Genomic DNA, 21334 nt, shown 5'->3' on the forward strand with positions numbered 1-21334 from the left:
TGTTTCTCATACTTCTAATTTCTCCACTTGCTTTCCCTTTCTAGAGAGGTAAATAAATACGGAGCTTGCCACACCGCAGGTGTTTTAAGTTGTGGTCTCTGAGTCTTGATTCCTGCCTCTCTTCCTCTGACCGCCTCATCTGTCTCACATCCAGATTCCTCTAGCCTCCATTCTCCTTCTCAGCTCACCACCCACAGATGAATTATGTAGGAACGGCTGGCGGATCCTACTGTACCCCTATTCTCTCCAAGGGATTCTTCCAACTGATCCTGAGCTGGCTCCTCCCCAAGGTCCTTCGACAACGGACATCAATCTACTAGGAAGCCCCCGTATCCTCTGATTTTCTCCCGATACAAGCCCTGGACACGCCCTCGGACCCAGTAAACAACCGACCAGGATGTGTGTAAGAGGCAGTTATGAGCTCAGGGCGACGGAAACAAAAGCAACCCTAGGAAGGAACAATCCCGTCCATCATGCTCGGCGTGTCCATCCATGGGGCCTATTAACCAAAGGTGTGACAAGGAAATCTCTTTAAGAGACTGATACATATTAATTTAAGGTCGCCAAGGAATTCAGCTATGTAATTCCTAAATGAAAACTCAAGTCAGCAGTCAACCTTTTATGGAGTTTAATTACAGACAGGAGGAAGAAAGGTATTAGAGAGAGAGAGAGAGGGAGAGAGAAAGGGGAGAGAAAGGAATAGGGCTTAAATACCCCCTCTGTTTTGGCTGGGCCAAAAGGCCCAAGCCCTTAGATAGCTGAGGCAAAGAAAAGAGATCAGTCCCTATCACTCACGTGACCAAAATGGAGACACAGTCTCAGGGGCCTCCACCTCCAGCTTCCTTCAGAGCAAGCTTCTCAGAGCACAACCTCTCAGAGCAAAACCTCTCCAACCACCCCTCAGTCCTCAGACCCCCCTATCTTTAAGGAAACCATCCAAGTTCCCTCCCCTCAGTTCTCACATCTACCAATCACTGTCCATGTCTTCCCTGTGCCAATGGTGGCTCTAGCTTAACCCAGGACCGCCCAGAGGTCTGTGGCTTTGCACATGTCTGTTGAAGGTCATATTCTCAAATAATTAAATCTTGATCCTTTGCTACAGCCCTTCCTAAATCCTGTTACCCTGAGTAGGGTGGAGATTGGAATAATTAAATTTTGATCTCTGCTGCAGCCCTTTCCATTGTTCAGCAAAAGGTTTCTGTCCTAAAGTAATCTTAAGAAGGGAGGAGGGGGAACCTCCCTTGCCAATGGGATTCACAATCCAGTAGAGTTCCCACTATCAGTAGGAAATTCCTTACAGGCATGAAACCTTCCAATGGTGAAATTTCCAACATTCACAAGTCTAAGAAATTTTAAGGTTTACAAAGGGAACCTGGATGTGTATAATTGAGAGAGAGAACAGGGGGCTGAGAGAGGGATGTGGATTTTCTGCCTCTGATACAGTCAAGCTCATGAGTTCACACCTTCTCCTCTTGCCCCCAAATGGAGAAAAAAGTTCACACATATTCCCAAGGTGTGAACTCCGGACACAAGGGTGAGAACTCCTGGCCTCCCTGCCAGCTCCTCTATATAGTCGGCTGTCAGGCATCTCCCTCATTTGGGATCACTGGAGTCCTCATCTGCGGATCCAGGGAGGTGACCTCTCCTCTACCCAGAACAAACCGGGCATTACCTTTGGAAGCTCAACCAAGAGGCAAAACAAGAAAGAAAGAAATAATTGAAAAAAAAAGAAGGAAACAAAAAAACCACAGGGTTTTTTTCTTTTTCTTTTTTTTGATCCAATCATTCTTTTATTTATTTTTATATCTATTTATTCATTTATTCATTAATTAATTAATTAATTAATTAATTCATTTATTTATTTATTTGTTTATTTATTTTTTCATTCATTGATCTCCTCACCTGGGGTGATGGCCGCCAGCAATCGGGATGAGAAAGATGGAGATTTTAATGTTTTGGACTATATCTTAGGAGAGGCATACGATCAGGATGACTCTTTGTGTCACCCTGAAATGGAACAAGATGAAAATGAGGAACGGGCCTCCAAAAGAAGATGTGATCGAATGGAAACTACCCAACGCGAGAGTCAAGAATCCCCTGAGTGGTCCCGAGAATTGACTCCAGAGCCACCTGGCTCACCTATGAGCACAGAGCCATGTGGAAGTCCACGTGAACAGACTGCAGTCGGGAAAAGGCGCGTGCAAAGCAGGTCTGAGTCTTCCACAGCGGACGGCTCCCAGAGCCTTGGGCAGGATGTTGATAGGTGGCACAGCAGGTCCCAGCTGCCTTCCAAAGAAGAATCAGGCTGTGTGGAATATGACCGTGAGATCGGCAGCAGGAACTGTTCCGAAGAAGAGAGTGGAAAGGGCAGAAGGAACGAGGCGGAAGGAGTGGGAGAAGAGGAAGAGAGGGATGCTGCGAGAAAAGATGAAGAAGATGGAGGGGAGCAGGAAGAGCCCGAAGAGAGAAGCGCCCGGGATCTTCGAAGCGAAGCCGGTGGCTCTTTTTCTGAGACTCTATCTTTCCCAGAAGGGTCAGCCGCCGCTGGTTCTAGCACTGATGGATCAGAGGAGAAAAAGCAAGGAAGGAAGAGAGCCCGAGGCATAGCTTCAATTGTTTTTCGCAGAAGTCCAAGTTGTGCATCGGAATCATCTGCAGGTCCGCGAAGCAAGCACAAGAGATCATCATCTTCCGTTGCTGCTGTTCCGGAAGACCCCACGAGGAGGCTTCGATATATTCTGCGGGATGCGAGATTCTTCCTCATAAAGAGCAGCAACCGTGAAAACATCTCCCTTGCCAAAGCCAGGGGTATATGGTCGACCCTGCCAGCAAATGAAAAGAAACTGAATGCTGCATTCCGATCTGCAAGAAATGTCATTTTGATATTTTCCGTGACAGAGAGTGGAGCTTTTCAAGGCTTTGCGAGACTCTGTTCAGAATCCCACCACGGAGGACCTCCTATACATTGGGTTTTGCCTGAAGGCATGAATCTTAAGACCCTTGGAGGGGTCTTCAGAATTGCCTGGATTTGCAGGCACGAATTGCCCTTCACCAAATGTGTTCACCTTACCAACGCTTTGAATGGACATAAGCCAGTTAAAATTGGACGTGACGGTCAGGAAGTTGACCTCGAATGTGCAACGGAGCTATGTCTCCTCTTTCCCCCCGATGAAGGCGTTGACCTGTATCAGGTCATGGGTGACAGGCACCACCAGGTAAGAGTGCTTTCACCCTTGCGTTCCAGAGGACTTCCACCCCGCCGAGAAGCGGACCGGGATGCGAGAAGGCGTCGTCGGTCAGAAGATGACGAGGTTCATAACAGCAGGAAGAGACCGAGGATGGACTACGCCCCTGGGTTTCGTGAGAGACCAGCGCGTAGGGAGGACGCACGCCATCCAGCAGCGGACAGAAGATTTTCAGGAGTTGCCAGAGGTGTTTTCATGAAGGGCTCCTACGAGGATGACCTGAGAGCATTTCACAAGAGCAGGCCACCAAGGCCAATGCGGGACATGTCCCCTGGTCGAGGAAGGGGACAGCCTTCCTACCGCGCTGGCCACCAGCAGCGTGCTCTCCCTTTCCAGGACTCTCGGTCAGGACGTCGACCTGTGCCACAGGAAGCAAGACACAGAGGTCAACCAGCATGTGATTCTGATAGGCGCGTAGAGGACTTCCTGCGTGAAACACGAGCTATCTTTGGCTCTCAGAGACGGAGACCCCGTGAATGGGATCGACCCGGAGAATGTGATAGTTCCCCATATGGCCGGAGAGACAGGGAGGCGCGTGAATGGCGAGAGAGGAGGAGAGACGAGGAGAGAAGAGAGAGGAGAAGACGGGAGAGGAGACTGACGCGATGCAGCTGCCCCGAACATCTTCCATTCATCTCCTGACCACCTGGCCCACGGAGGATGTCCCGGAGTTCGCAGCTCCACGCCTGTGCTCTTGTTTCTCATACTTCTAATTTCTCCACTTGCTCTCCCTTTCTAGAGAGGTAAATAAATACGGAGCTTGCCACACCGCAGGTGTTTTAAGTTGTGGTCTCTGAGTCTTGATTCCTGCCTCTCTTCCTCTGACCGCCTCATCTGTCTCACATCCAGATTCCTCTAGCCTCCATTCTCCTTCTCAGCTCACCACCCACAGATGAATTATGTAGGAACGGCTGGCGGATCCTACTGTACCCCTATTCTCTCCAAGGGATTCTTCCAACTGATCCTGAGCTGGCTCCTCCCCAAGGTCCTTCGACAACGGACATCAATCTACTAGGAAGCCCCCGTATCCTCTGATTTTCTCCCGATACAAGCCCTGGACACGCCCTCGGACCCAGTAAACAACCGACCAGGATGTGTGTAAGAGGCAGTTATGAGCTCAGGGCGACGGAAACAAAAGCAACCCTAGGAAGGAACAATCCCGTCCATCATGCTCGGCGTGTCCATCCATGGGGCCTATTAACCAAAGGTGTGACAAGGAAATCTCTTTAAGAGACTGATACATATTAATTTAAGGTCGCCAAGGAATTCAGCTATGTAATTCCTAAATGAAAACTCAAGTCAGCAGTCAACCTTTTATGGAGTTTAATTACAGACAGGAGGAAGAAAGGTATTAGAGAGAGAGAGAGAGGGAGAGAGAAAGGGGAGAGAAAGGAATAGGGCTTAAATACCCCCTCTGTTTTGGCTGGGCCAAAAGGCCCAAGCCCTTAGATAGCTGAGGCAAAGAAAAGAGATCAGTCCCTATCACTCACGTGACCAAAATGGAGACACAGTCTCAGGGGCCTCCACCTCCAGCTTCCTTCAGAGCAAGCTTCTCAGAGCACAACCTCTCAGAGCAAAACCTCTCCAACCACCCCTCAGTCCTCAGACCCCCCTATCTTTAAGGAAACCATCCAAGTTCCCTCCCCTCAGTTCTCACATCTACCAATCACTGTCCATGTCTTCCCTGTGCCAATGGTGGCTCTAGCTTAACCCAGGACCGCCCAGAGGTCTGTGGCTTTGCACATGTCTGTTGAAGGTCATATTCTCAAATAATTAAATCTTGATCCTTTGCTACAGCCCTTCCTAAATCCTGTTACCCTGAGTAGGGTGGAGATTGGAATAATTAAATTTTGATCTCTGCTGCAGCCCTTTCCATTGTTCAGCAAAAGGTTTCTGTCCTAAAGTAATCTTAAGAAGGGAGGAGGGGGAACCTCCCTTGCCAATGGGATTCACAATCCAGTAGAGTTCCCACTATCAGTAGGAAATTCCTTACAAGCATGAAACCTTCCAATGGTGAAATTTCCAACATTCACAAGTCTAAGAAATTTTAAGGTTTACAAAGGGAACCTGGATGTGTATAATTGAGAGAGAGAACAGGGGGCTGAGAGAGGGATGTGGATTTTCTGCCTCTGATACAGTCAAGCTCATGAGTTCACACCTTCTCCTCTTGCCCCCAAATGGAGAAAAAAGTTCACACATATTCCCAAGGTGTGAACTCCGGACACAAGGGTGAGAACTCCTGGCCTCCCTGCCAGCTCCTCTATATAGTCGGCTGTCAGGCATCTCCCTCATTTGGGATCACTGGAGTCCTCATCTGCGGATCCAGGGAGGTGACCTCTCCTCTACCCAGAACAAACCGGGCATTACCTTTGGAAGCTCAACCAAGAGGCAAAACAAGAAAGAAAGAAATAATTGAAAAAAAAAGAAGGAAACAAAAAAACCACAGGGTTTTTTTCTTTTTCTTTTTTTTGATCCAATCATTCTTTTATTTATTTTTATATCTATTTATTCATTTATTAATTAATTAATTAATTAATTCATTTATTTATTTATTTGTTTATTTATTTTTTCATTCATTGATCTCCTCACCTGGGGTGATGGCCGCCAGCAATCGGGATGAGAAAGATGGAGATTTTAATGTTTTGGACTATATCTTAGGAGAGGCATACGATCAGGGTGACACTTTGTGTCACCCTGAAATGGAACAAGATGAAAATGAGGAACGGGCCTCCAAAAGAAGATGTGATCGAATGGAAACTACCCAACGCGAGAGTCAAGAATCCCCTGAGTGGTCCCGAGAATTGACTCCAGAGCCACCTGGCTCACCTATGAGCACAGAGCCATGTGGAAGTCCACGTGAACAGACTGCAGTCGGGAAAAGGCGCGTGCAAAGCAGGTCTGAGTCTTCCACAGCGGACGGCTCCCAGAGCCTTGGGCAGGATGTTGATAGGTGGCACAGCAGGTCCCAGCTGCCTTCCAAAGAAGAATCAGGCTGTGTGGAATATGACCGTGAGATCGGCAGCAGGAACTGTTCCGAAGAAGAGAGTGGAAAGGGCAGAAGGAACGAGGCGGAAGGAGTGGGAGAAGAGGAAGAGAGGGATGCTGCGAGAAAAGATGAAGAAGATGGAGGGGAGCAGGAAGAGCCCGAAGAGAGAAGCGCCCGGGATCTTCGAAGCGAAGCCGGTGGCTCTTTTTCTGAGACTCTATCTTTCCCAGAAGGGTCAGCCGCCGCTGGTTCTAGCACTGATGGATCAGAGGAGAAAAAGCAAGGAAGGAAGAGAGCCCGAGGCATAGCTTCAATTGTTTTTCGCAGAAGTCCAAGTTGTGCATCGGAATCATCTGCAGGTCCGCGAAGCAAGCACAAGAGATCATCATCTTCCGTTGCTGCTGTTCCGGAAGACCCCACGAGGAGGCTTCGATATATTCTGCGGGATGCGAGATTCTTCCTCATAAAGAGCAGCAACCGTGAAAACATCTCCCTTGCCAAAGCCAGGGGTATATGGTCGACCCTGCCAGCAAATGAAAAGAAACTGAATGCTGCATTCCGATCTGCAAGAAATGTCATTTTGATATTTTCCGTGACAGAGAGTGGAGCTTTTCAAGGCTTTGCGAGACTCTGTTCAGAATCCCACCACGGAGGACCTCCTATACATTGGGTTTTGCCTGAAGGCATGAATCTTAAGACCCTTGGAGGGGTCTTCAGAATTGCCTGGATTTGCAGGCACGAATTGCCCTTCACCAAATGTGTTCACCTTACCAACGCTTTGAATGGACATAAGCCAGTTAAAATTGGACGTGACGGTCAGGAAGTTGACCTCGAATGTGCAACGGAGCTATGTCTCCTCTTTCCCCCCGATGAAGGCGTTGACCTGTATCAGGTCATGGGTGACAGGCACCACCAGGTAAGAGTGCTTTCACCCTTGCGTTCCAGAGGACTTCCACCCCGCCGAGAAGCGGACCGGGATGCGAGAAGGCGTCGTCGGTCAGAAGATGACGAGGTTCATAACAGCAGGAAGAGACCGAGGATGGACTACGCCCCTGGGTTTCGTGAGAGACCAGCGCGTAGGGAGGACGCACGCCATCCAGCAGCGGACAGAAGATTTTCAGGAGTTGCCAGAGGTGTTTTCATGAAGGGCTCCTACGAGGATGACCTGAGAGCATTTCACAACAGCAGGCCACCAAGGCCAATGCGGGACATGTCCCCTGGTCGAGGAAGGGGACAGCCTTCCTACCGCGCTGGCCACCAGCAGCGTGCTCTCCCTTTCCAGGACTCTCGGTCAGGACGTCGACCTGTGCCACAGGAAGCAAGACACAGAGGTCAACCAGCATGTGATTCTGATAGGCGCGTAGAGGACTTCCTGCGTGAAACACGAGCTATCTTTGGCTCTCAGAGACGGAGACCCCGTGAATGGGATCGACCCGGAGAATGTGATAGTTCCCCATATGGCCGGAGAGACAGGGAGGCGCGTGAATGGCGAGAGAGGAGGAGAGACGAGGAGAGAAGAGAGAGGAGAAGACGGGAGAGGAGACTGACGCGATGCAGCTGCCCCGAACATCTTCCATTCATCTCCTGACCACCTGGCCCACGGAGGATGTCCCGGAGTTCGCAGCTCCACGCCTGTGCTCTTGTTTCTCATACTTCTAATTTCTCCACTTGCTTTCCCTTTCTAGAGAGGTAAATAAATACGGAGCTTGCCACACCGCAGGTGTTTTAAGTTGTGGTCTCTGAGTCTTGATTCCTGCCTCTCTTCCTCTGACCGCCTCATCTGTCTCACATCCAGATTCCTCTAGCCTCCATTCTCCTTCTCAGCTCACCACCCACAGATGAATTATGTAGGAACGGCTGGCGGATCCTACTGTACCCCTATTCTCTCCAAGGGATTCTTCCAACTGATCCTGAGCTGGCTCCTCCCCAAGGTCCTTCGACAACGGACATCAATCTACTAGGAAGCCCCCGTATCCTCTGATTTTCTCCCGATACAAGCCCTGGACACGCCCTCGGACCCAGTAAACAACCGACCAGGATGTGTGTAAGAGGCAGTTATGAGCTCAGGGCGACGGAAACAAAAGCAACCCTAGGAAGGAACAATCCCGTCCATCATGCTCGGCGTGTCCATCCATGGGGCCTATTAACCAAAGGTGTGACAAGGAAATCTCTTTAAGAGACTGATACATATTAATTTAAGGTCGCCAAGGAATTCAGCTATGTAATTCCTAAATGAAAACTCAAGTCAGCAGTCAACCTTTTATGGAGTTTAATTACAGACAGGAGGAAGAAAGGTATTAGAGAGAGAGAGAGAGGGAGAGAGAAAGGGGAGAGAAAGGAATAGGGCTTAAATACCCCCTCTGTTTTGGCTGGGCCAAAAGGCCCAAGCCCTTAGATAGCTGAGGCAAAGAAAAGAGATCAGTCCCTATCACTCACGTGACCAAAATGGAGACACAGTCTCAGGGGCCTCCACCTCCAGCTTCCTTCAGAGCAAGCTTCTCAGAGCACAACCTCTCAGAGCAAAACCTCTCCAACCACCCCTCAGTCCTCAGACCCCCCTATCTTTAAGGAAACCATCCAAGTTCCCTCCCCTCAGTTCTCACATCTACCAATCACTGTCCATGTCTTCCCTGTGCCAATGGTGGCTCTAGCTTAACCCAGGACCGCCCAGAGGTCTGTGGCTTTGCACATGTCTGTTGAAGGTCATATTCTCAAATAATTAAATCTTGATCCTTTGCTACAGCCCTTCCTAAATCCTGTTACCCTGAGTAGGGTGGAGATTGGAATAATTAAATTTTGATCTCTGCTGCAGCCCTTTCCATTGTTCAGCAAAAGGTTTCTGTCCTAAAGTAATCTTAAGAAGGGAGGAGGGGGAACCTCCCTTGCCAATGGGATTCACAATCCAGTAGAGTTCCCACTATCAGTAGGAAATTCCTTACAGGCATGAAACCTTCCAATGGTGAAATTTCCAACATTCACAAGTCTAAGAAATTTTAAGGTTTACAAAGGGAACCTGGATGTGTATAATTGAGAGAGAGAACAGGGGGCTGAGAGAGGGATGTGGATTTTCTGCCTCTGATACAGTCAAGCTCATGAGTTCACACCTTCTCCTCTTGCCCCCAAATGGAGAAAAAAGTTCACACATATTCCCAAGGTGTGAACTCCGGACACAAGGGTGAGAACTCCTGGCCTCCCTGCCAGCTCCTCTATATAGTCGGCTGTCAGGCATCTCCCTCATTTGGGATCACTGGAGTCCTCATCTGCGGATCCAGGGAGGTGACCTCTCCTCTACCCAGAACAAACCGGGCATTACCTTTGGAAGCTCAACCAAGAGGCAAAACAAGAAAGAAAGAAATAATTGAAAAAAAAAGAAGGAAACAAAAAAACCACAGGGTTTTTTTCTTTTTCTTTTTTTTGATCCAATCATTCTTTTATTTATTTTTATATCTATTTATTCATTTATTCATTAATTAATTAATTAATTAATTAATTCATTTATTTATTTATTTGTTTATTTATTTTTTCATTCATTGATCTCCTCACCTGGGGTGATGGCCGCCAGCAATCGGGATGAGAAAGATGGAGATTTTAATGTTTTGGACTATATCTTAGGAGAGGCATACGATCAGGATGACTCTTTGTGTCACCCTGAAATGGAACAAGATGAAAATGAGGAACGGGCCTCCAAAAGAAGATGTGATCGAATGGAAACTACCCAACGCGAGAGTCAAGAATCCCCTGAGTGGTCCCGAGAATTGACTCCAGAGCCACCTGGCTCACCTATGAGCACAGAGCCATGTGGAAGTCCACGTGAACAGACTGCAGTCGGGAAAAGGCGCGTGCAAAGCAGGTCTGAGTCTTCCACAGCGGACGGCTCCCAGAGCCTTGGGCAGGATGTTGATAGGTGGCACAGCAGGTCCCAGCTGCCTTCCAAAGAAGAATCAGGCTGTGTGGAATATGACCGTGAGATCGGCAGCAGGAACTGTTCCGAAGAAGAGAGTGGAAAGGGCAGAAGGAACGAGGCGGAAGGAGTGGGAGAAGAGGAAGAGAGGGATGCTGCGAGAAAAGATGAAGAAGATGGAGGGGAGCAGGAAGAGCCCGAAGAGAGAAGCGCCCGGGATCTTCGAAGCGAAGCCGGTGGCTCTTTTTCTGAGACTCTATCTTTCCCAGAAGGGTCAGCCGCCGCTGGTTCTAGCACTGATGGATCAGAGGAGAAAAAGCAAGGAAGGAAGAGAGCCCGAGGCATAGCTTCAATTGTTTTTCGCAGAAGTCCAAGTTGTGCATCGGAATCATCTGCAGGTCCGCGAAGCAAGCACAAGAGATCATCATCTTCCGTTGCTGCTGTTCCGGAAGACCCCACGAGGAGGCTTCGATATATTCTGCGGGATGCGAGATTCTTCCTCATAAAGAGCAGCAACCGTGAAAACATCTCCCTTGCCAAAGCCAGGGGTATATGGTCGACCCTGCCAGCAAATGAAAAGAAACTGAATGCTGCATTCCGATCTGCAAGAAATGTCATTTTGATATTTTCCGTGACAGAGAGTGGAGCTTTTCAAGGCTTTGCGAGACTCTGTTCAGAATCCCACCACGGAGGACCTCCTATACATTGGGTTTTGCCTGAAGGCATGAATCTTAAGACCCTTGGAGGGGTCTTCAGAATTGCCTGGATTTGCAGGCACGAATTGCCCTTCACCAAATGTGTTCACCTTACCAACGCTTTGAATGGACATAAGCCAGTTAAAATTGGACGTGACGGTCAGGAAGTTGACCTCGAATGTGCAACGGAGCTATGTCTCCTCTTTCCCCCCGATGAAGGCGTTGACCTGTATCAGGTCATGGGTGACAGGCACCACCAGGTAAGAGTGCTTTCACCCTTGCGTTCCAGAGGACTTCCACCCCGCCGAGAAGCGGACCGGGATGCGAGAAGGCGTCGTCGGTCAGAAGATGACGAGGTTCATAACAGCAGGAAGAGACCGAGGATGGACTACGCCCCTGGGTTTCGTGAGAGACCAGCGCGTAGGGAGGACGCACGCCATCCAGCAGCGGACAGAAGATTTTCAGGAGTTGCCAGAGGTGTTTTCATGAAGGGCTCCTACGAGGATGACCTGAGAGCATTTCACAAGAGCAGGCCACCAAGGCCAATGCGGGACATGTCCCCTGGTCGAGGAAGGGGACAGCCTTCCTACCGCGCTGGCCACCAGCAGCGTGCTCTCCCTTTCCAGGACTCTCGGTCAGGACGTCGACCTGTGCCACAGGAAGCAAGACACAGAGGTCAACCAGCATGTGATTCTGATAGGCGCGTAGAGGACTTCCTGCGTGAAACACGAGCTATCTTTGGCTCTCAGAGACGGAGACCCCGTGAATGGGATCGACCCGGAGAATGTGATAGTTCCCCATATGGCCGGAGAGACAGGGAGGCGCGTGAATGGCGAGAGAGGAGGAGAGACGAGGAGAGAAGAGAGAGGAGAAGACGGGAGAGGAGACTGACGCGATGCAGCTGCCCCGAACATCTTCCATTCATCTCCTGACCACCTGGCCCACGGAGGATGTCCCGGAGTTCGCAGCTCCACGCCTGTGCTCTTGTTTCTCATACTTCTAATTTCTCCACTTGCTCTCCCTTTCTAGAGAGGTAAATAAATACGGAGCTTGCCACACCGCAGGTGTTTTAAGTTGTGGTCTCTGAGTCTTGATTCCTGCCTCTCTTCCTCTGACCGCCTCATCTGTCTCACATCCAGATTCCTCTAGCCTCCATTCTCCTTCTCAGCTCACCACCCACAGATGAATTATGTAGGAACGGCTGGCGGATCCTACTGTACCCCTATTCTCTCCAAGGGATTCTTCCAACTGATCCTGAGCTGGCTCCTCCCCAAGGTCCTTCGACAACGGACATCAATCTACTAGGAAGCCCCCGTATCCTCTGATTTTCTCCCGATACAAGCCCTGGACACGCCCTCGGACCCAGTAAACAACCGACCAGGATGTGTGTAAGAGGCAGTTATGAGCTCAGGGCGACGGAAACAAAAGCAACCCTAGGAAGGAACAATCCCGTCCATCATGCTCGGCGTGTCCATCCATGGGGCCTATTAACCAAAGGTGTGACAAGGAAATCTCTTTAAGAGACTGATACATATTAATTTAAGGTCGCCAAGGAATTCAGCTATGTAATTCCTAAATGAAAACTCAAGTCAGCAGTCAACCTTTTATGGAGTTTAATTACAGACAGGAGGAAGAAAGGTATTAGAGAGAGAGAGAGAGGGAGAGAGAAAGGGGAGAGAAAGGAATAGGGCTTAAATACCCCCTCTGTTTTGGCTGGGCCAAAAGGCCCAAGCCCTTAGATAGCTGAGGCAAAGAAAAGAGATCAGTCCCTATCACTCACGTGACCAAAATGGAGACACAGTCTCAGGGGCCTCCACCTCCAGCTTCCTTCAGAGCAAGCTTCTCAGAGCACAACCTCTCAGAGCAAAACCTCTCCAACCACCCCTCAGTCCTCAGACCCCCCTATCTTTAAGGAAACCATCCAAGTTCCCTCCCCTCAGTTCTCACATCTACCAATCACTGTCCATGTCTTCCCTGTGCCAATGGTGGCTCTAGCTTAACCCAGGACCGCCCAGAGGTCTGTGGCTTTGCACATGTCTGTTGAAGGTCATATTCTCAAATAATTAAATCTTGATCCTTTGCTACAGCCCTTCCTAAATCCTGTTACCCTGAGTAGGGTGGAGATTGGAATAATTAAATTTTGATCTCTGCTGCAGCCCTTTCCATTGTTCAGCAAAAGGTTTCTGTCCTAAAGTAATCTTAAGAAGGGAGGAGGGGGAACCTCCCTTGCCAATGGGATTCACAATCCAGTAGAGTTCCCACTATCAGTAGGAAATTCCTTACAAGCATGAAACCTTCCAATGGTGAAATTTCCAACATTCACAAGTCTAAGAAATTTTAAGGTTTACAAAGGGAACCTGGATGTGTATAATTGAGAGAGAGAACAGGGGGCTGAGAGAGGGATGTGGATTTTCTGCCTCTGATACAGTCAAGCTCATGAGTTCACACCTTCTCCTCTTGCCCCCAAATGGAGAAAAAAGTTCACACATATTCCCAAGGTGTGAACTCCGGACACAAGGGTGAGAACTCCTGGCCTCCCTGCCAGCTCCTCTATATAGTCGGCTGTCAGGCATCTCCCTCATTTGGGATCACTGGAGTCCTCATCTGCGGATCCAGGGAGGTGACCTCTCCTCTACCCAGAACAAACCGGGCATTACCTTTGGAAGCTCAACCAAGAGGCAAAACAAGAAAGAAAGAAATAATTGAAAAAAAAAGAAGGAAACAAAAAAACCACAGGGTTTTTTTCTTTTTCTTTTTTTTGATCCAATCATTCTTTTATTTATTTTTATATCTATTTATTCATTTATTAATTAATTAATTAATTAATTCATTTATTTATTTATTTGTTTATTTATTTTTTCATTCATTGATCTCCTCACCTGGGGTGATGGCCGCCAGCAATCGGGATGAGAAAGATGGAGATTTTAATGTTTTGGACTATATCTTAGGAGAGGCATACGATCAGGGTGACACTTTGTGTCACCCTGAAATGGAACAAGATGAAAATGAGGAACGGGCCTCCAAAAGAAGATGTGATCGAATGGAAACTACCCAACGCGAGAGTCAAGAATCCCCTGAGTGGTCCCGAGAATTGACTCCAGAGCCACCTGGCTCACCTATGAGCACAGAGCCATGTGGAAGTCCACGTGAACAGACTGCAGTCGGGAAAAGGCGCGTGCAAAGCAGGTCTGAGTCTTCCACAGCGGACGGCTCCCAGAGCCTTGGGCAGGATGTTGATAGGTGGCACAGCAGGTCCCAGCTGCCTTCCAAAGAAGAATCAGGCTGTGTGGAATATGACCGTGAGATCGGCAGCAGGAACTGTTCCGAAGAAGAGAGTGGAAAGGGCAGAAGGAACGAGGCGGAAGGAGTGGGAGAAGAGGAAGAGAGGGATGCTGCGAGAAAAGATGAAGAAGATGGAGGGGAGCAGGAAGAGCCCGAAGAGAGAAGCGCCCGGGATCTTCGAAGCGAAGCCGGTGGCTCTTTTTCTGAGACTCTATCTTTCCCAGAAGGGTCAGCCGCCGCTGGTTCTAGCACTGATGGATCAGAGGAGAAAAAGCAAGGAAGGAAGAGAGCCCGAGGCATAGCTTCAATTGTTTTTCGCAGAAGTCCAAGTTGTGCATCGGAATCATCTGCAGGTCCGCGAAGCAAGCACAAGAGATCATCATCTTCCGTTGCTGCTGTTCCGGAAGACCCCACGAGGAGGCTTCGATATATTCTGCGGGATGCGAGATTCTTCCTCATAAAGAGCAGCAACCGTGAAAACATCTCCCTTGCCAAAGCCAGGGGTATATGGTCGACCCTGCCAGCAAATGAAAAGAAACTGAATGCTGCATTCCGATCTGCAAGAAATGTCATTTTGATATTTTCCGTGACAGAGAGTGGAGCTTTTCAAGGCTTTGCGAGACTCTGTTCAGAATCCCACCACGGAGGACCTCCTATACATTGGGTTTTGCCTGAAGGCATGAATCTTAAGACCCTTGGAGGGGTCTTCAGAATTGCCTGGATTTGCAGGCACGAATTGCCCTTCACCAAATGTGTTCACCTTACCAACGCTTTGAATGGACATAAGCCAGTTAAAATTGGACGTGACGGTCAGGAAGTTGACCTCGAATGTGCAACGGAGCTATGTCTCCTCTTTCCCCCCGATGAAGGCGTTGACCTGTATCAGGTCATGGGTGACAGGCACCACCAGGTAAGAGTGCTTTCACCCTTGCGTTCCAGAGGACTTCCACCCCGCCGAGAAGCGGACCGGGATGCGAGAAGGCGTCGTCGGTCAGAAGATGACGAGGTTCATAACAGCAGGAAGAGACCGAGGATGGACTACGCCCCTGGGTTTCGTGAGAGACCAGCGCGTAGGGAGGACGCACGCCATCCAGCAGCGGACAGAAGATTTTCAGGAGTTGCCAGAGGTGTTTTCATGAAGGGCTCCTACGAGGATGACCTGAGAGCATTTCACAACAGCAGGCCACCAAGGCCAATGCGGGACATGTCCCCTGGTCGAGGAAGGGGACAGCCTTCCTACCGCGCTGGCCACCAGCAGCGTGCTCTCCCTTTCCAGGACTCTCGGTCAGGACGTCGACCTGTGCCACAGGAAGCAAGACACAGAGGTCAACCAGCATGTGATTCTGATAGGCGCGTAGAGGACTTCCTGCGTGAAACACGAGCTATCTTTGGCTCTCAGAGACGGAGACCCCGTGAATGGGATCGACCCGGAGAATGTGATAGTTCCCCATATGGCCGGAGAGACAGGGAGGCGCGTGAATGGCGAGAGAGGAGGAGAGACGAGGAGAGAAGAGAGAGGAGAAGACGGGAGAGGAGACTGACGCGATGCAGCTGCCCCGAACATCTTCCATTCATCTCCTGACCACCTGGCCCACGGAGGATGTCCCGGAGTTCGCAGCTCCACGCCTGTGCTCTTGTTTCTCATACTTCTAATTTCTCCACTTGCTTTCCCTTTCTAGAGAGGTAAATAAATACGGAGCTTGCCACACCGCAGGTGTTTTAAGTTGTGGTCTCTGAGTCTTGATTCCTGCCTCTCTTCCTCTGACCGCCTCATCTGTCTCACATCCAGATTCCTCTAGCCTCCATTCTCCTTCTCAGCTCACCACCCACAGATGAATTATGTAGGAACGGCTGGCGGATCCTACTGTACCCCTATTCTCTCCAAGGGATTCTTCCAACTGATCCTGAGCTGGCTCCTCCCCAAGGTCCTTCGACAACGGACATCAATCTACTAGGAAGCCCCCGTATCCTCTGATTTTCTCCCGATACAAGCCCTGGACACGCCCTCGGACCCAGTAAACAACCGACCAGGATGTGTGTAAGAGGCAGTTATGAGCTCAGGGCGACGGAAACAAAAGCAACCCTAGGAAGGAACAATCCCGTCCATCATGCTCGGCGTGTCCATCCATGGGGCCTATTAACCAAAGGTGTGACAAGGAAATCTCTTTAAGAGACTGATACATATTAATTTAAGGTCGCCAAGGAATTCAGCTATGTAATTCCTAAATGAAAACTCAAGTCAGCAGTCAACCTTTTATGGAGTTTAATTACAGACAGGAGGAAGAAAGGTATTAGAGAGAGAGAGAGGGAGAGAGAAAGGGGAGAGAAAGGAATAGGGCTTAAATACCCCCTCTGTTTAGGCTGGGCCAAAAGGCCCAAGCCCTTAGATAGCTGAGGCAAAGAAAAGAGATCAGTCCCTATCACTCACGTGACCAAAATGGAGACACAGTCTCAGGGGCCTCCACCTCCAGCTTCCTTCAGAGCAAGCTTCTCAGAGCACAACCTCTCAGAGCAAAACCTCTCCAACCACCCCTCAGTCCTCAGACCCCCCTATCTTTAAGGAAACCATCCAAGTTCCCTCCCCTCAGTTCTCACATCTACCAATCACTGTCCATGTCTTCCCTGTGCCAATGGTGGCTCTAGCTTAACCCAGGACCGCCCAGAGGTCTGTGGCTTTGCACATGTCTGTTGAAGGTCATATTCTCAATTAATTAAATCTTGATCCTTTGCTACAGCCCTTCCTAAATCCTGTTACCCTGAGTAGGGTGGAGATTGGAATAATTAAATTTTGATCTCTGCTGCAGCCCTTTCCATTGTTCAGCAAAAGGTTTCTGTCCTAAAGTAATCTTAAGAAGGGAGGAGGGGGAACCTCCCTTGCCAATGGGATTCACATTCCAGTAGAGTTCCCACTATCAGTAGGAAATTCCTTACAAGCATGAAACCTTCCAATGGTGAAATTTCCAACATTCACAAGTCTAAGAAATTTTAAGGTTTACAAAGGGAACCTGGATGTGTATAATTGAGAGAGAGAACAGGGGGCTGAGAGAGGGATGTGGATTTTCTGCCTCTGATACAGTCAAGCTCATGAGTTCACACCTTCTCCTCTTGCCCCCAAATGGAGAAAAAAGTTCACACATATTCCCAAGGTGTGAACTCCGGACACAAGGGTGAGAACTCCTGGCCTCCCTGCCAGCTCCTCTATATAGTCGGCTGTCAGGCATCTCCCTCATTTGGGATCACTGGAGTCCTCATCTGCGGATCCAGGGAGGTGACCTCTCCTCTACCCAGAACAAACCGGGCATTACCTTTGGAAGCTCAACCAAGAGGCAAAACAAGATAGAAAGAAATAATTGAAAAAAAAAGAAGGAAACAAAAAAAACCACAGGGTTTTTTTCTTTTTCTTTTTTTTGATCCAATCATTCTTTTATTTATTTTTATATCTATTTATTCATTTATTCATTCATTTATTTATTAATTCATTCATTCATTCATTCATTTATATATTTATTTATTTATTTATTTATTTTTTCATTCATTGATCTCCTCAGCTGGGGTGATGGCCGCCAGCAATCGGGATGAGAAAGATGGAGATTTTAATGTTTTGGACTATATCTTAGGAGAGGCATACGATCAGGATGACTCTTTGTGTCACCCTGAAATGGAACAAGATGAAAATGAGGAACGGGCCTCCAAAAGAAGATGTGATCGAATGGAAACTACCCAACGCGAGAGTCAAGAATCCCCTGAGTGGTCCCGAGAATTGACTCCAGAGCCACCTGGCTCACCTATGAGCACAGAGCCATGTGGAAGTCCACGTGAACAGACTGCAGTCGGGAAAAGGCGCGTGCAAAGCAGGTCTGAGTCTTCCACAGCGGACGGCTCCCAGAGCCTTGGGCAGGATGTTGATAGGTGGCACAGCAGGTCCCAGCTGCCTTCCAAAGAAGAATCAGGCTGTGTGGAATATGACCGTGAGATCGGCAGCAGGAACTGTTCCGAAGAAGAGAGTGGAAAGGGCAGAAGGAACGAGGCGGAAGGAGTGGGAGAAGAGGAAGAGAGGGATGCTGCGAGAAAAGATGAAGAAGATGGAGGGGAGCAGGAAGAGCCCGAAGAGAGAAGCGCCCGGGATCTTCGAAGCGAAGCCGGTGGCTCTTTTTCTGAGACTCTATCTTTCCCAGAAGGGTCAGCCGCCGCTGGTTCTAGCACTGATGGATCAGAGGAGAAAAAGCAAGGAAGGAAGAGAGCCCGAGGCATAGCTTCAATTGTTTTTCGCAGAAGTCCAAGTTGTGCATCGGAATCATCTGCAGGTCCGCGAAGCAAGCACAAGAGATCATCATCTTCCGTTGCTGCTGTTCCGGAAGACCCCACGAGGAGGCTTCGATATATTCTGCGGGATGCGAGATTCTTCCTCATAAAGAGCAGCAACCGTGAAAACATCTCCCTTGCCAAAGCCAGGGGTATATGGTCGACCCTGCCAGCAAATGAAAAGAAACTGAATGCTGCATTCCGATCTGCAAGAAATGTCATTTTGATATTTTCCGTGACAGAGAGTGGAGCTTTTCAAGGCTTTGCGAGACTCTGTTCAGAATCCCACCACGGAGGACCTCCTATACATTGGGTTTTGCCTGAAGGCATGAATCTTAAGACCCTTGGAGGGGTCTTCAGAATTGCCTGGATTTGCAGGCACGAATTGCCCTTCACCAAATGTGTTCACCTTACCAACGCTTTGAATGGACATAAGCCAGTTAAAATTGGACGTGACGGTCAGGAAGTTGACCTCGAATGTGCAACGGAGCTATGTCTCCTCTTTCCCCACGATGAAGGCGTTGACCTGTATCAGGTCATGGGTGACAGGCACCACCAGGTAAGAGTGCTTTCACCCTTGCGTTCCAGAGGACTTCCACCCCGCCGAGAAGCGGACCGGGATGCGAGAAGGCGTCGTCGGTCAGAAGATGACGAGGTTCATAACAGCAGGAAGAGACCGAGGATGGACTACGCCCCTGGGTTTCGTGAGAGACCAGCGCGTAGGGAGGACGCACGCCATCCAGCAGCGGACAGAAGATTTTCAGGAGTTGCCAGAGGTGTTTTCATGAAGGGCTCCTACGAGGATGACCTGAGAGCATTTCACAACAGCAGGCCACCAAGGCCAATGCGGGACATGTCCCCTGGTCGAGGAAGGGGACAGCCTTCCTACCGCGCTGGCCACCAGCAGCGTGCTCTCCCTTTCCAGGACTCTCGGTCAGGACGTCGACCTGTGCCACAGGAAGCAAGACACAGAGGTCAACCAGCATGTGATTCTGATAGGCGCGTAGAGGACTTCCTGCGTGAAACACGAGCTATCTTTGGCTCTCAGAGACGGAGACCCCGTGAATGGGATCGACCCGGAGAATGTGATAGTTCCCCATATGGCCGGAGAGACAGGGAGGCGCGTGAATGGCGAGAGAGGAGGAGAGACGAGGAGAGAAGAGAGAGGAGAAGACGGGAGAGGAGACTGACGCGATGCAGCTGCCCCGAACATCTTCCATTCATCTCCTGACCACCTGGCCCACGGAGGATGTCCCGGAGTTCGCAGCTCCACGCCTGTGCTCTTGTTTCTCATACTTCTAATTTCTCCACTTGCTTTCCCTTTCTAGAGAGGTAAATAAATACGGAGCTTGCCACACCGCAGGTGTTTTAAGTTGTGGTCTCTGAGTCTTGATTCCTGCCTCTCTTCCTCTGACCGCCTCATCTGTCTCACATCCAGATTCCTCTAGCCTCCATTCTCCTTCTCAGCTCACCACCCACAGATGAATTATGTAGGAACGGCTGGCGGATCCTACTGTACCCCTATTCTCTCCAAGGGATTCTTCCAACTGATCCTGAGCTGGCTCCTCCCCAAGGTCCTTCGACAACGGACATCAATCTACTAGGAAGCCCCCGTATCCTCTGATTTTCTCCCGATACAAGCCCTGGACACGCCCTCGGACCCAGTAAACAACCGACCAGGATGTGTGTAAGAGGCAGTTATGAGCTCAGGGCGACGGAAACAAAAGCAACCCTAGGAAGGAACAATCCCGTCCATCATGCTCGGCGTGTCCATCCATGGGGCCTATTAACCAAAGGTGTGACAAGGAAATCTCTTTAAGAGACTGATACATATTAATTTAAGGTCGCCAAGGAATTCAGCTATGTAATTCCTAAATGAAAACTCAAGTCAGCAGTCAACCTTTTATGGAGTTTAATTACAGACAGGAGGAAGAAAGGTATTAGAGAGAGAGAGAGGGAGAGAGAAAGGGGAGAGAAAGGAATAGGGCTTAAATACCCCCTCTGTTTAGGCTGGGCCAAAAGGCCCAAGCCCTTAGATAGCTGAGGCAAAGAAAAGAGATCAGTCCCTATCACTCACGTGACCAAAATGGAGACACAGTCTCAGGGGCCTCCACCTCCAGCTTCCTTCAGAGCAAGCTTCTCAGAGCACAACCTCTCAGAGCAAAACCTCTCCAACCACCCCTCAGTCCTCAGACCCCCCTATCTTTAAGGAAACCATCCAAGTTCCCTCCCCTCAGTTCTCACATCTACCAATCACTGTCCATGTCTTCCCTGTGCCAATGGTGGCTCTAGCTTAACCCAGGACCGCCCAGAGGTCTGTGGCTTTGCACATGTCTGTTGAAGGTCATATTCTCAATTAATTAAATCTTGATCCTTTGCTACAGCCCTTCCTAAATCCTGTTACCCTGAGTAGGGTGGAGATTGGAATAATTAAATTTTGATCTCTGCTGCAGCCCTTTCCATTGTTCAGCAAAAGGTTTCTGTCCTAAAGTAATCTTAAGAAGGGAGGAGGGGGAACCTCCCTTGCCAATGGGATTCACATTCCAGTAGAGTTCCCACTATCAGTAGGAAATTCCTTACAAGCATGAAACCTTCCAATGGTGAAATTTCCAACATTCACAAGTCTAAGAAATTTTAAGGTTTACAAAGGGAACCTGGATGTGTATAATTGAGAGAGAGAACAGGGGGCTGAGAGAGGGATGTGGATTTTCTGCCTCTGATACAGTCAAGCTCATGAGTTCACACCTTCTCCTCTTGCCCCCAAATGGAGAAAAAAGTTCACACATATTCCCAAGGTGTGAACTCCGGACACAAGGGTGAGAACTCCTGGCCTCCCTGCCAGCTCCTCTATATAGTCGGCTGTCAGGCATCTCCCTCATTTGGGATCACTGGAGTCCTCATCTGCGGATCCAGGGAGGTGACC

At 49.2% G+C, this 21334-nt stretch overlaps 2 protein-coding genes across 2 annotated transcripts; both read left to right on the forward strand.

The window, feature by feature from the left end:
- The first annotated feature begins 1910 nt into the window (after positions 1-1910).
- On the forward strand, positions 1911-6698 carry LOC130457363 (YTH domain-containing protein 1-like). Its single transcript, XM_056818161.1, has 4 exons — positions 1911-2194; positions 2489-3589; positions 3705-3741; positions 6591-6698. The coding sequence occupies exons 1-4, from the start codon at positions 1911-1913 to the stop codon at positions 6696-6698; spliced, it is 1530 nt and encodes a 509-aa protein (XP_056674139.1).
- A 3084-nt stretch (positions 6699-9782) lies between these two features.
- Positions 9783-14570, forward strand: LOC130457364 (YTH domain-containing protein 1-like). The gene is made up of 4 exons (XM_056818168.1): positions 9783-10066; positions 10361-11461; positions 11577-11613; positions 14463-14570. Exons 1-4 carry the CDS (start codon positions 9783-9785, stop codon positions 14568-14570), a joined length of 1530 nt encoding a protein of 509 aa, XP_056674146.1.
- The last annotated feature ends 6764 nt before the right edge of the window (positions 14571-21334 follow it).

This window comes from Monodelphis domestica, chromosome 1, assembly GCF_027887165.1.
Source record: "Monodelphis domestica isolate mMonDom1 chromosome 1, mMonDom1.pri, whole genome shotgun sequence".
Taxonomy (NCBI): domain Eukaryota; kingdom Metazoa; phylum Chordata; class Mammalia; order Didelphimorphia; family Didelphidae; genus Monodelphis; species Monodelphis domestica.

Coding starts and splice junctions, on each gene's coding strand:
- LOC130457363 (XM_056818161.1), top strand. CDS start 1,911: ATGGCCGCCAGCAATCGGGATGAGAAAGATGGAGATTTTAATGTTTTG. Junction 2,195..2,488: donor CAGACTGCAGTCGGGAAAAG/GCGCGTGCAAAG, acceptor GGATCTTCGAAG/CGAAGCCGGTGGCTCTTTTT. Junction 3,590..3,704: donor CTCCCTTTCCAGGACTCTCG/GTCAGGACGTCG, acceptor TTTGGCTCTCAG/AGACGGAGACCCCGTGAATG.
- LOC130457364 (XM_056818168.1), top strand. CDS start 9,783: ATGGCCGCCAGCAATCGGGATGAGAAAGATGGAGATTTTAATGTTTTG. Junction 10,067..10,360: donor CAGACTGCAGTCGGGAAAAG/GCGCGTGCAAAG, acceptor GGATCTTCGAAG/CGAAGCCGGTGGCTCTTTTT. Junction 11,462..11,576: donor CTCCCTTTCCAGGACTCTCG/GTCAGGACGTCG, acceptor TTTGGCTCTCAG/AGACGGAGACCCCGTGAATG.